Genomic DNA, 14,752 nt, shown 5'->3' with positions numbered 1-14,752 from the left:
AAGTTTGATGTCGAGTTTAATCTCGATGTCCTGCGAGTTTCAGTGTAGTCCTGTTGTCCTGCTGAAATCCGTAAGACACTGACCAGAACTGTCTGCACACTGACACTTGTATACTTCGTTTAAATGTAAACAAAGTCTAATTGGGAACTATTTTTTAGAGGTGTTCATTCTGCATAGAAACCATTGCATATCTTGACAACGGTACATCAGATCATGCTCAAACTTGGTAGGGGTATTGCAGGGGTCCTGAGGAAGTGCAGTGGGGAGTTTGAATCAGTTTGGATGAATGGTAGTGCTTTTTCAATGCAATGAAATCAAGGTACTCACATTCTGACAGCAGTCTCAGCACTACTTGGTTTAAATGTAAACAAAGCAGCAGATATTTTTTAAACTTTTAACTGTCATATTTAATGTAAAGAAAGCACACAGTGGATGGGTTTGGGTTCATGTAAAATGCTGAAACACTGGTGTAGTCATTGTATATGAGGAATATGGCTTTCCAAAGGGAACAAACTTGGAGTTAGTTGAGCCTTTGCAGAAAACATGTTGGGGGTAAATGGTGCCAGTAAAATTTCAAATTTTGCATCTCATATAATGTAAGATCTGTCTCCATTTGTTCATGTATGACCTGATGGGCTGCAAAGTATGGGGTGCCGCTTGTAAAGCAGCTCATGTGCTGCATGCAAAAGAAGAAAGACACTAGATTGCACTGTCACTGTTTACCCTTGTTTTTCTGTTTTTGTTTTGGTGCAGCAAATCAGGGGCCTGTTTCACGAAGCAGGTTCACTGAAAACTCTGACTTTCTTAACCCCGAAATGAGGGAAACTCAGAGTTTTCCGTTTCACGAAGCGAGGTAACTTAACCCCGAGACAGAGGGGTAACTCCAGCCTGTTTCACAAAGAGGGGTAACTTCAACTCTCGGTCAGTTACCGCAGTAACAGACTCTATGAGTTGAACCTGGTCGGCAGCAGGTTTATCTGAGAAAACCTGGAGTTTCTCTCCGTCTCCGCCCACTTTCAGCCACACACGCTGTTTCATTTCCTCATTCATTCAGTCAGTAAGCGGGCGAGTTTTGGCGTAGAACAACTTTTATTAACCATCCAGTGGATAAAGGAGCAGCATTACTGCACAGATAATTAAATATTCGTCGGTAGATTGTTATCAGACCGCGCATAAATGTTCTCGCATTTCCGGACAATTATCGCTTTGAGCGGTACCGTTTCGTAATCGTTTCAAGTCCATAATCTACATAAACAACCTAATCCGTCCTTACATTTACATTACCAGCCGCAGTCATGCTCTCACATCCAGCAGATGTTGTGTGTTGCGCTGCGGTTCTTTGCAAATGGAAGTTTTTATATAACGTCGGAGATGCAGAGTAAGGCAACTGTATGGAGGACATTCAGAAAAGTGTTCCTGATCCTGAAACGACTTTTACCATCATTGTAGCATTCCCTGGACATAAACCTGTCAGAGCATCAAGGAGGAGTCCCACAGGATTGCAGGTGAATGATGTAGAGATCTGTTAAATTCATTTAAATCATATTCTGTTAATGACAATGTGCTGCAACCTCAGACTGGGATTAGTCATTTGAATTTCTTTTAGGATTTCCCAGTGTGATTGGCTGCATAGATGCACACACATCCCCATCACAGCTCCCTCTCATCATGAACAGGAAGTCCATTCATAGCATAAATGTGCAGGTAGGCTACAGGTAGACTGACTACTGTTTCTAAATGTTAAAGACTGCATCATAGTTCAACATCTGTCATTCTCTGCACTGTCCAGATCATATGTGATGCTGCATACATCATTTCTAATGTGGAGGCCAAGTGGTCTGGGTCTGTTCATGACTCCAGGATTTATGGAGAGTCTAACCTGAGCAACAGACTGCAGCGTGGTCAGCAGCCTAAAGATTTTCACAATAGAATTCTCTTGTCTCCCTCCTTTAATATACTCTGATGTATCCACTATACATTACAGGAGAGTTTGATGGCCTTCTGCTGGGTGACAGGAGTTACCATGCCAACCCAGGCTGATGACCTCATACCCTGACCCTGAACCAGGCCCCCAACAAAACTTCAACTGGACTCACTGCAGGACCAGGGCCCGGGTGGAGATGACCATAGGCCTGCTGAAAGGCCGTTTCCAGCGCCTACATCACCTCAGGGTGACCCCTGAGAGGGCCTGTGATATTACTGTGGCATGTGTTGTTCTTCATAATATTACCACTATTAGAGGAGAGCAACACCCTGCCCTACAAACTGAAGACCCAGATGATGAGCCCATCCACCTGCAGCTATCCAGGACAGCAGAGCAGTCAGAGACACCGTATGCAATAATCACTTTAGAGTTTAAGTCACCATCATCACCACCACAGCAAATAAAGACATGATACACATTTCATTTGGTCTTCTTTATTTCCTACAAATAAAACAGATAGTTCAGTTCATGTTCCAATAATTAACATAATTCACCTGTGACCATCACCCACCTCTAACTTGTGCTCCAGTATTTCAATTTCCAGATCTGCCCTCCTAATCTGTTTTGGATTCTTCTCAGCAAATGCAGTTTGTAAATCCCTTTTACTGATAACTGGGAATACATAGAGGACATGAAATTATACAGTTGCACATGAATTCCATGGGATGAAGCTCTGGTGTTTCCTGAACATCCATCTCACTGTGTCAGTCTGTGCAGTGGAAGCTGAGGAATCATCCTGCTGCTGTCCAGCCATGCTCTGTTAAAAGGATGAGAATGTGCAATACTTCAGTGTAGGCTAAATGTCACACTCTATATTCCACCCAAAATGTGAATGGGAAGAGAACTATCTGTAACATACCTCTGTATGCCTTTCTGGATCCCCCTCTGTAAAGGCAGTAGACACAGTTTCATCCTCTTCATCCAAGATCAGTGACATGTTTCGGTACACTTAAACTACCATTTGGATAAATCTTTGGAGTATTGCCTACTTACAGTTACAAGGTCTGTTGTGGTGTGAAGGGGCCAAAAGACAAAAAAAGACACAAAAGAGAACTAAATAATCATATGTACATATATATATATATATATGTGCATCCATGACCTTTTATACCACCGTTTTACAGGCATCTGCTTTCTTTCTGTTGGCTGAACAGAAGTCTATGTTAGTTTAAATAGGCTTAATTATTTAACAGGACATGATATGGATGCAGACATTTAGGCTATGTGGATAAAACAACTGCACAGTCAAACAGCCACTTAATATTTAGGCTTCTTTACAATGTAAAACTTGATCAACATGAAGTACCTCCATGAGATAATGCCGAGGTCTTACCTGTTTGAACAGTGTTTTTATATTTCATCTTAAGCTGCTGGCCCGTTTGCTTCTCCCCCGCGAGATTTCACCTAAATGAAATAACTTCATATTCTACCGTTCAGACAGCTATTCCCTGTAATATTATTACGATTACAAAGGACTACATTTAAACTTACGCACTGATCCGGGCAGCAATGCTCTCCACGCCGTCTTCCTCTCTTTTGCAGCTGCAGCAGTGTTGCAGTTCTTTCTAAAAACGTGTTCAAACTCGCCATATGAGCGCGTTAAAAACTTCCAGTTGAAAAACGCAGCCTTTCGCTTCCCCGTTTCCATGGTGACTCGTTGAATCGGGGTTCCATTGATGCTGTCTTTTCAGAGTTGCGGTGCACGCGCTTGACTCCGGGTCAAATTACTCCGAGTTGATTAAACCAACTCAAACCAGCCGTTGTGAAAGCGAAAACTCAGAGTTTTCTATCTCTGAGTAGATCAACTCAGAGTTGCGGAAGAAACTCAGAGTTTCTTGAACTTGCTTCGTGAAACAGGCCTGTGGTATTGGAGATGTTTGACGCTGTCCAGAGATGAAGACAACAAAAGAAGTGGAAACTTTAGTTGAAATGTTCGCTGTATCAGAACTTATTCAAAAAAAGCTGTATCCGTCTCTGATGCTACGCATCAGCTCTTCTTCAGAAAGATCAAAAACCACCTTGAGAATGTGTGAAAATGGCAACTTTTAATAATCTTTTCTCAACTTTTGCTGTTTCCAGTAACATTTTCTATTGTGACACTTCCAACATGGAAAAAAATGCATCACAGATTTGATTAATAATTCATATTGTGTTAGAATATGTGAATAATAATGTTAAAATAACACAATATTATGTTAAAAATGTTGCATATTAGTAAAATACATTATAAAGTTTGCTAATGATAACTGCTACTTCCATGTTGGAAATGAAAGTGTTTTTCTAATTATGATTTGACAGAACATGGTCTGGTGGTAATAAACATTTTATTATTATTAACATGATTTGGGTTTTTATTATCACTGTAAAGCACCTCGTGATTTTGTAGCTGTGAAACGTGCTCTAGAATTAAATTTTACTTACAGCAAAAGTCATTTCAGTTCAAATGCTCACTATATCAGAACTCATTTATAAAAACATCTTTCCAACTGTCATTCTGTGCAACAACGCTTTCAAAAGAGCAAAAACAAAAAAACAAAAAACGCCTCTGGTAAGTATAAAACGTCATTTTTTAAAACGTTTTCTCAAATTTTGCTGTTGAAATATATTTGAAAAACATATGTTAAAATATGCTGCGTATTATGCATCAATATATGACATTTACAAAGGCTGGTACTCATCTCCTATTACTATAAGTAAAGCTTTTGTTAATTTTCACATTACAGAATATGGTCAGGTGGTAATAAAGATTTTAAGTTAACATGCACTGTTTTTATTATATTGGATCAGTTATATCGAGAGCTGATGTGCAACAAGAATATGACGTTGAGTTAATGTGCATTTTAATTTACTTTTGCACCTAATCTTACCAATACCAGTAATCTGGAGCCAAGATGGATCCTATTCTGTCCTGCTGAGCTTGTTGGTGGATGCAGCTGTAACGTCAGCAGCATTACAGCTGCTGGTGTTCTGGCTAAAACTAACTTCACCGCTGTCTCGGCCAGATTCAGGTTGGGTTGGTTGAATAAGTACGGCAGATATTTTGGGCTGACTTTCAGAGGTTTGAGGTCAACATCTGTCCATGTTTGGATTTAGAAGGATTGAGATTGTTGTGAAGCTCTTAACACGGTTATCTTCACCTCACCTGCTTTCTAGTGACACAGGCAAACAAACAAACATGGTGGAAAAAAAGAAAACAGAGGAGAAACTACTGGAACTGTAGTTTGACAGCAAAATGAATGAGTGGATAACAAAAAAAAATCAATAATAGTAATGTTTTTTGCTTTGAAAATGTGGTTGTTTTAGATTGGTAATTTATTTTTCTTTGGTTTGGGGAAGTCCGACCTTCAAGACTATAGTGGAGGAAATGGTGTTTTCAATGACAATTTTTTTCAATGGTAATTTTTTTTTCAATGACAACCAATACTGTCTCTATTTTAGCTCCATGAGGAAATGCCTGACCATCTGAGCAAACAACGAGCTCTGCAAAATTAACTACACAATGAAAATGTAAAGGATTACAAATGATTAAGATTGATAGTTATGGCAGATTTGTAAGTTGCGGAGTGCAGGAAAAATAACTTCATCACTCATTGCAATGAGATGTGCTTGTCACTTTAAACCCTTGTAACACCACTTTGTTTACAAGGCATGTTTTGTTTTTAAAAAGTCTTCAAAATGCACACTCTTTTTAGAGCCAGAAAGTGTAAAAATGCAGTTTCTGGTGGTTCAACCTTCCGACTGTTTGTAATAAATACCATCAGTTTTGTGTGGTTACATAGAGAAAACATCTTGAAAATAAGCTTAAAATTGTCAGATTTCATTGTAGTCACTTTATTTAAAATGTCAAATTTAAAAATTCACCAAAAATAACGATGGAAATTGTAAAAAAAAGAAAGCCAAAGATTCTCTGCTCTGCACGGCAACTGAGAAGCCATGACTGACTCAGGGCAGTTGTGAGCAACAACCATGTGACCAAAATCCAGACACTTTTTAGGTAAACCTTTCAATTCATTTTCAATACATTTTATTTTCCAGTTCAAATGTGTCATCTCAAGACACTTCAGTGAGGAAAGTAAAGACAAAACTATAGAAAGAAATCCAACAAATCCAAAGTTTCCTTTGGATTCCCTGTCTGAGCAAGCACTTGGCGACAGTGGGGAGGTAAAACTCCCTTTTTCAGGAAGAACCCTCCAGCAGAACCAGGCTCAGACAGGGCGGCCATCTGCCTCGACCGGTTGGGGTGAGGGTGACAGTGAAAGACACTTGACAGTGCTGCTCAGTTCATCACATCGGACGCACAGCAGCAGCAGAACGTCTTCTTTATCCAAGAGAAGACGCGTTGGAAGCAGTTCTTCTTCCTCTTCGTCTTCCTCTGTTCCTTCTCACTGACCTCGGTGTCTTCATCATCATTACTATCCTCGCTGTCGTCAGTGTCTTCAGCAGTGTCAGCATTGTCACTGTCTTCATGCTCACTGCTCTTCAGGTCTTTGTCCTCATCAGGCAAGCCTGTCAGGTTAATTCTGTTTTCAGGATCTGCAGGCTTAACCATGATGAATTTGCTGGTGGAGGGTCTCGGTTCATCGCTAAAAAAGGAAACATACACCGTTGGGTTTACATCCGACAAGCAGAGAATGTAAACATGGAAATCAGCAAAAGTTCATATCAGTCTTTTGTCACCTGCTGGGCTGCTAATGTCTCACAACCTGTGTACAAAGTAAGTAGAAACACACTTACCAACTGCTGGTGGGGGAGCTGCTGTTGAGGTAGCTTTTGGTGATGAAGGGATGGTTGAGGATACCACTGGGGGTGATTCTGTCATCCTCATCCCACCGAAGCATCGCCTTCAACAGCTCGATGCACTCCCTCCTCTCATCGGCCTCTGCTGGGTTGTCCGTCTCAGAGGACACCTGGTGCAGCAAACATTTTGAAAGTCCAACAGTGGTCAAATCACCTTCCACCGTGAAATGTGAATACCATAAATGAACGGGACTTTTCAGCAACTAGCCGCTGCTTCCTAAACTACCTACCGTTTTCATTTCATCCAGAGAGCCAACTCGTAAACTGTGGGGTCGGAGTAGATGACATGGGCCACAAAATACTCAACAGGTGTCTGAAAGAAGAAAACAATGATGCTTACTAAAGTCTTTATCTTATTGAGTGAGTAAAGGTCAGAGGTAAAATCACAGTAGGAGCATTGTACCTTCAGCCGCCACAAACCATTAGACGTTTTCTGAAAAAAAAATCGTGATCTCCGGCCAGCATCGATGAGATGTTGCGGTGGCGGACCCAGCAGACGGATCATGCGTCGGAGCTGCAGACGAAACGTAACACCATGTTAGACCTGAAGCTAATCCTGTGACGGCTTCTAATGTGTTTCAGCTGCAGTAATTTACTCACTTTCCAGTATTCCGAGTCTGAGTCCGATTCTGATCCGAAGAGACTATCTTCAGTCATCATCCCGGCCATCACGCAGCCTAAGGACCAAACGTCGATGGCCTCTGAATACGGCAGGCCCAGGGTGATTTCTGGAGCTCTGAATGTGGAAAAAACATCAGATGAAGATGTGACACAGTAGACAGTAAGGAGACAGCGCTGAATGAAAGATTTCTCAATGTTTAAAAAGTATCAGTATTTCATACCTATATTCAAGTACTTGGAATAGCTCTCCTGCTTTGGCTTCCGACCTGTACTTGGCCATACCAAAGTCAATGAGCTTGACTCTGAAGGGCTGCTTCACGTGATCCACCATCATGATGTTATCCTCCTTCACATCACCGTGGATTATGCCAGCACTCTTTGCTGCATTCAAAGCTACAGCCACCTGCAAGTAACAACATTTATCAGGAGTTTGTTCAAGAAATCTGTCACATGACAATAAAAGTAGAAGTTGTAAAGGTTCCTGAACCACCGATGTTAATTTTAGCACCACTGAAGGAGAGAAATATAAGGAGACAATAGAAGGTCACACCTGCTGAATAACTGTGCGGACGTCTTCCAGTCGCATTGGCTGTGGTAAACTCTCCACATAGTCCCACAGGTCGATGTCCAACTTTTCAAGCACCAGGAGCCGCTTATTGTCTATGAAGAAGTCTCCTTTGTACTCAATGATGTTGGACTCCTTCGAGTTGTGGCTCATGAGCTTTTTCAGGATTTCCGCCTGTGGAGACACAATATGTTTGCTGAGTCACATCATCCAATCAGTTCTTCTCAACAACTAAAAAGTACATAACATGACCAGTACCACTACTCAGAATCTTGTAGTGGTACTACCTCTTTTTAAAACAATGTCTTTTTTATGTCACTGTTCAGCTGAAATCAGTCTCCTACCTCATGGTCTAGATTGTGCCGTATGGGCACCTTTATAGCCACGTGCTCTTCAGTGTTGTTTTTCACACATTCCAACACTCTTCCAAAGCCTCCAGCTCTCAGTTCTTTCACCACCGTGTAGCCTGTTGTGAATTCCAAACGCTGCCATGTGGTACTCCCCTCGTAGGAAGATGAGGATGAGGATGAGGATGAGGATCCATCCATGCATCCTCTATACACCGCTTCATTCTCACTAGGGTCGCGGTGGGTGCTGGAGCCTATCCCAGCTGACTCGGGCGAAGGCGGGGGACACCTTGGACAGGTCGCCAGTCTGTCGCAGGGCGAGGATGAGGATGAGGATGAAGATGAGGATGAACTTTGAAAGTACATCTTTATCTTGTCCCAGAAGACTGAAAGTGAAACAGACACAAAAGAGAACCATATATTATGGATGTCTTGTTAAACCATTGGTAATCTACCACACTGTTGTGATCTCAGTTTTCAATCATATTTGCTAAATATTGAACCAGTTATCATAAAACAACAGCACTGAGTGTTACACCCTGCTCTGAATTGTGTTATAAGGCATATTGGACAGTACTGCAGCAAAATTACATGGATGTTTCCTCAGAAACTCCAAAGTGTTTACTTCATTAAACAGAAGAGTGGAGTTACTTCACAAAAGTTTGGTTATCTCGATTTTGCTTAAATGTGGATGTCTCTGAGTTTGGTGTTAAGCTGGTTTCACTAAATTATTCAACAAACGAATAAATAACTCAATAAAATAAATTGAAATGCTGTCTCCACTCAGAGTTTTTGTGTTTGGCATGAATTCTAGAATGCCTTTATAAACAATTTCAAAATTCTCAGCATTGTTTCATTTTGAAAATGGCATGTTAAATGACTAAAACTGGCACTGTTTTTCTCATCTATCTGCACTTAATAACTTATAGCGACATATTCTGAGTAATGTTGTTAGAAATTGTCGAAATCTCTCATTTGTCAGAACATTTTCTGCTCAACCATGTCTCATTTGACAGATTTTTTCTCACATAAAATATATTTCAAATATATTAAAAATGCTAACTTTTAGAAATGTGTTCAGTATTTTTATTCACAAATCAAGATGTTTGAGATCATTTTTTTTAAAAGCCTGTTTATCCACGTCCAGCACATTTTTAACATATTACAGGCATTTGAGGTAATGTTTAAATGACAGTATCTCAAGAACTAATACAGATAAAGCATGATTTTTTTTATGGTTAGTTCTAGTTTCAACTACAGGACGAGTCGATGAAATAATCTCTGATAACAGGTGAATTGAAATTTAGAAACTAATTGAAACTGTCACTGAAAGTCTCATCTTTGAGCACACATTACCCCAAAAAACAATAATGCAGAAATCAACCAATGATATTTTCTGACACTTTTGTACTTGCATGCCAGGATAATACAAAACAAAGCATACAGAATATTTTTTTTAACATTAAATGCTTGGTCACAAAAATGCAGGAGTACTGGTTGTTTTTAGTTATCCAGTTATGACCAAACCTGAACACATCACTTCCCTTCCACACTGCTAAGATCTTACTTTTTAATAATAAGATGTTCAAAATGACAAGACAAGTACAAAACTGAGTGTTACATCCTGTTCTGACTCACGGATTTCATTACAAATTGGACAGAGTTGTAGAAAAATAGATTTTAAAACTGCCTTCTGAATGTTTCCTCTGGTGTTTGCTTCATCAAACAGAACAGTGAAGTCACTTACCTCAAAAATGTTGGCTTCTTTGGACTTTGTTAAAAGTTTGATGTCGAGTTTAATCTCGATGTCCTGCGAGTTTCAGTGTAGTCCTGTTGTCCTGCTGAAATCCGTAAGACACTGACCAGAAGTGTCTGCACACTGACACTTGTATACTTCGTTTAAATGTAAACAAAGTCTAATTGGGAACTATTTTTTAGAGGTGTTCATTCTGCATCGAAACCATTGCATATCTTGACAACGGTACATCAGATCATGCTCAAACTTGGTAGGGGTATTGCAGGGGTCCTGAGGAAGTGCAGTGGGGAGTTTGAATCAGTTTGTATGAATGGTAGTGCTTTTTCAATGCAATGAAATCAAGGTACTCACATTCTGACAGCAGTCTCAGCACTACTTGGTTTAAATGTAAACAAAGCAGCAGATATTTTTTAAACTTTTAACTGTCATATTTACTGTAAAGAAAGCACACAGTGGATGGGTTTGGGTTCATGTAAAATGCTGAAACACTGGTGTAGTCATTGTATATGAGGAATATGGCTTTCCAAAGGGAACAAACTTGGAGTTAGTTGAGCCTTTGCAGAAAACATGTTGGGGGTAAATGGTGCCAGTAAAATTTCAAATTTTGCATCTCATATAATGTAAGATCTGTCTCCATTTGTTCATGTATGACCTGATGGGCTGCAAAGTATGGGGTGCCGCTTGTAAAGGAGCTCATGTGCTGCATGCAAAAGAAGAAAGACACTTGATTGCACTGTCACTGTTTACCCTTGTTTTTCTGTTTTTGTTTTGGTGCAGCAAATCAGGGGCCTGTTTCACGAAGCAGGTTCACTGAAAACTCTGAGTTTCTTAACCCCGAAATGAGGGAAACTCAGAGTTTTCCGTTTCACGAAGCGAGGTAACTTAACCCCGAGACAGAGGGGTAACTCCAGCCTGTTTCACAAAGAGGGGTAACTTCAACTCTCGGTCAGTTACCGCAGTAACAGACTCTATGAGTTGAACCTGGTCGGCAGCAGGTTTATCTGAGAAAACCTGGAGTTTCTCTCCGTCTCCGCCCACTTTCAGCCACACACGCTGTTTCATTTCCTCATTCATTCAGTCAGTAAGCGGGCGAGTTTTGGCGTAGAACAACTTTTATTAACCATCCAGTGGATAAAGGAGCAGCGTTACTGCACAGATAATTAAATATTCGTCGGTAGATTGTTATCAGACCGCGCATAAATGTTCTCGCATTTCCGGACAATTATCGCTTTGAGCGGTACCGTTTCGTAATCGTTTCAAGTCCATAATCTACATAAACAACCTAATCCGTCCTTACATTTACATTACCAGCCGCAGTCATGCTCTCACATCCAGCAGATGTTGTGTGTTGCGCTGCGGTTCTTTGCAAATGGAAGTTTTTATATAACGTCGGAGATGCAGAGTAAGGCAACTGTACGGAGGACATTCAGAAAAGTGTTCCTGATCCTGAAACGACTTTTACCATCATTGTAGCATTCCCTGGACATAAACCTGTCAGAGCATCAAGGAGGAGTTCCACAGGATTGCAGGTGAATGATGTAGAGATCTGTTAAATTCATTTAAATCATATTCTGTTAATGACATTGTGCTGCAACCTCAGACTGGGATTAGTCATTTGAATTTCTTTTAGGATTTCCCACTGTGATTGGCTGCATAGATGCACACACATCCCCATCACAGCTCCCTCTCATCATGAACAGGAAGTCCATTCACAGCATAAATGTGCAGGTAGGCTACAGGTAGACTGACTACTGTTTCTAAATGTTAAAGACTGCATCATAGTTCAACATCTGTCATTCTCTGCACTGTCCAGATCATATGTGATGCTGCATACATCATTTCTAATGTGGAGGCCAAGTGGTCTGGGTCTGTTCATGACTCCAGGATTTATGGAGAGTCTAACCTGAGCAACAGACTGCAGCGTGGTCAGCAGCCTAAAGATTTTCACAATAGAATTCTCTTGTCTCCCTCCTTTAATATACTCTGATGTATCCACTATACATTACAGGAGAGTTTGATGGCCTTCTGCTGGGTGACAGGGGTTACCATGCCAACCCAGGCTGATGACCTCATACCCTGACCCTGAACCAGGCCCCCAACAAAACTTCAACTGGACTCACTGCAGGACCAGGGCCCGGGTGGAGATGACCATAGGCCTGCTGAAAGGCCGTTTCCAGCGCCTACATCACCTCAGGGTGACCCCTGAGAGGGCCTGTGATATTACTGTGGCATGTGTTGTTCTTCATAATATTACCACTATTAGAGGAGAGCAACACCCTGCCCTACAAACTGAAGACCCAGATGATGAGCCCATCCACCTGCAGCTATCCAGGACAGCAGAGCAGTCAGAGACACCGTATGCAATAATCACTTTAGAGTTTAAGTCACCATCATCACCACCACAGCAAATAAAGACATGATACACATTTCATTTGGTCTTCTTTATTTCCTACAAATAAAACAGATAGTTCAGTTCATGTTCCAATAATTAACATAATTCACCTGTGACCATCACCCACCTCTAACTTGTGCTCCAGTATTTCAATTTCCAGATCTGCCCTCCTAATCTGTTTTTGGATTCTTCTCAGCAAATGCAGTTTGTAAATCCCTTTTACTGATAACTGGGAATACATAGAGGACATGAAATTATACAGTTGCACATGAATTCCATGGGATGAAGCTCTGGTGTTTCCTGAACATCCATCTCACTGTGTCAGTCTGTGCAGTGGAAGCTGAGGAATCATCCTGCTGCTGTCCAGCCATGCTCTGTTAAAAGGATGAGAATGTGCAATACTTCAGTGTAGGCTAAATGTCACACTCTATATTCCACCCAAAATGTGAATGGGAAGAGAACTATCAGTAACATACCTCTGTATGCCTTTCTGGATCCCCCTCTGTAAAGGCAGTAGACACAGTTTCATCCTCTTCATCCAAGATCAGTGACATGTTTCGGTACACTTAAACTACCATTTGGATAAATCTTTGGCGTATTGCCTACTTACAGTTACAAGGTCTGTTGTGGTGTGAAGGGGCCAAAAGACAAAAAAAAGACACAAAAGAGAACTAAATAATCATATGTACATATATATATATATATATGTGCATCCATGACCTTTTATACCACCGTTTTACAGGCATCTGCTTTCTTTCTGTTGGCTGAGCAGAAGTCTATGTTAGTTTAAATAGGCTTAATTATTTAACAGGACATGATATGGATGCAGACATTTAGGCTATGTGGATAAAACAACTGCACAGTCAAACAGCCACTTAATATTTAGGCTTCTTTACAATGTAAAACTTGATCAACATGAAGTACCTCCATGAGATAATGCCGAGGTCTTACCTGTTTGAACAGTGTTTTTATATTTCATCTTAAGCTGCTGGCCCGTTTGCTTCTCCCCCGCGAGATTTCACCTAAATGAAATAACTTCATATTCTACCGTTCAGACAGTTATTCCCTGTAATATTATTACGATTACAAAGGACTACATTTAAACTTACGCACTGATCCGGGCAGCAATGCTCTCCACGCCGTCTCCCTCTCTTTTGCAGCTGCAGCAGTGTTGCAGTTCTTTCTAAAAACGTGTTCAAACTCGCCATATGAGCGCGTTAAAAACTTCCAGTTGAAAAACGCAGCCTTTCGCTTCCCCGTTTCCATGGTGACTCGTTGAATCGGGGTTCCATTGATGCTGTCTTTTCAGAGTTGCGGTGCACGCGCTTGACTCCGGGTCAAATTACTCCGAGTTGATTAAACCAACTCAAACCAGCCGTTGTGAAAGCGAAAACTCAGAGTTTTCTATTTCTGAGTAGATCAACTCAGAGTTGCGGAAGAAACTCAGAGTTTCTTGAACTTGCTTCGTGAAACAGGCCTGTGGTATTGGAGATGTTTGACGCTGTCCAGAGATGAAGACAACAAAAGAAGTGGAAACTTTAGTTGAAATGTTCGCTGTATCAGAACTTATTCAAAAAAAGCTGTATCCGTCTCTGATGCTACGCATCAGCTCTTCTTCAGAAAGATCAAAAACCACCTTGAGAATGTGTGAAAATGGCAACTTTTAAAAATCTTTTCTCAACTTTTGCTGTTTCCAGTAACATTTTCTATTGTGACACTTCCAACATGGAAAAAAATGCATCACAGATTTGATTAATAATTCATATTGTGTTAGAATATGTGAATAATAATGTTAAAATAACACAATATTATGTTAAAAATGTTGCATATTAGTAAAATACATTCTAAAGTTTGCTAATGATAACTGCTACTTCCATGTTGGAAATGAAAGTGTTTTTCTAATTATGATTTGACAGAACATGGTCTGGTGGTAATAAACATTTTATTATTATTAACATGATTTGGGTTTTTATTATCACTGTAAAGCACCTCGTGATTTTGTAGCTGTGAAACGTGCTCGAGAATTAAATTTTACTTACAGCAAAAGTCATTTCAGTTCAAATGCTCACTATATCAGAACTCATTTATAAAAACATCTTTCCAACTGTCATTCTGTGCAACAACGTTTTCAAAAGAGCAAAAACAAAAAAACAAAAAACGCCTCTGGTAAGTATAAAACGTCATTTTTTAAAACGTTTTCTCAAATTTTGCTGTTGAAATATATTTGAAAAACATATGTTAAAATATGCTGCGTATTATGCATCAATATATGACATTTACAAAGGCTGGT

General features: G+C 40.3%; 1 protein-coding gene and 1 long non-coding RNA gene across 2 annotated transcripts; one reads left to right on the top strand and one right to left on the bottom strand.

The window, feature by feature from the left end:
• Nucleotides 1–7,016: 7,016 nt before the first annotated feature.
• LOC127536841 (homeodomain-interacting protein kinase 1-like) lies at nt 7,017–9,005 on the bottom strand. The gene is made up of 4 exons (XM_051958175.1): nt 7,953–9,005; nt 7,624–7,805; nt 7,382–7,517; nt 7,017–7,295 (listed from the first exon to the last, which is right to left on the bottom strand). The coding sequence occupies exons 1-4, from the start codon at nt 8,118–8,120 to the stop codon at nt 7,017–7,019; spliced, it is 765 nt and encodes a 254-aa protein (XP_051814135.1). The 5' UTR covers nt 8,121–9,005.
• Nucleotides 9,006–10,817: 1,812 nt separating this feature from the next.
• On the top strand, nt 10,818–12,499 carry LOC127536814 (uncharacterized). Its single transcript, XR_007946015.1, has 2 exons — nt 10,818–11,995; nt 12,079–12,499. It is a non-coding gene; the product is annotated as an uncharacterized LOC127536814 (long non-coding RNA).
• Nucleotides 12,500–14,752: the final 2,253 nt, after the last annotated feature.

The sequence above is a fragment of the Acanthochromis polyacanthus genome, chromosome 13 (genome assembly GCF_021347895.1).
Source record: "Acanthochromis polyacanthus isolate Apoly-LR-REF ecotype Palm Island chromosome 13, KAUST_Apoly_ChrSc, whole genome shotgun sequence".
Classification (NCBI taxonomy): domain Eukaryota; kingdom Metazoa; phylum Chordata; class Actinopteri; family Pomacentridae; genus Acanthochromis; species Acanthochromis polyacanthus.
This window is presented reverse-complemented; position numbering and strand designations above follow the sequence as displayed.

What these genes read in the sequence shown, in the direction of transcription:
- LOC127536841 (XM_051958175.1), bottom strand. Translation starts at nt 8,120, where the DNA reads ATGAGCCACAACTCGAAGGAGTCCAACATCATTGAGTACAAAGGAGAC. An exon ending in TCCGCACAGTTATTCAGCAG is followed by an intron (nt 7,806 to 7,952) that starts GTGTGACCTTCT and finishes TGTTACTTGCAG; the next exon opens with GTGGCTGTAGCTTTGAATGC. An exon ending in CAGACTCGGAATACTGGAAA is followed by an intron (nt 7,296 to 7,381) that starts GTGAGTAAATTA and finishes TTTCGTCTGCAG; the next exon opens with CTCCGACGCATGATCCGTCT.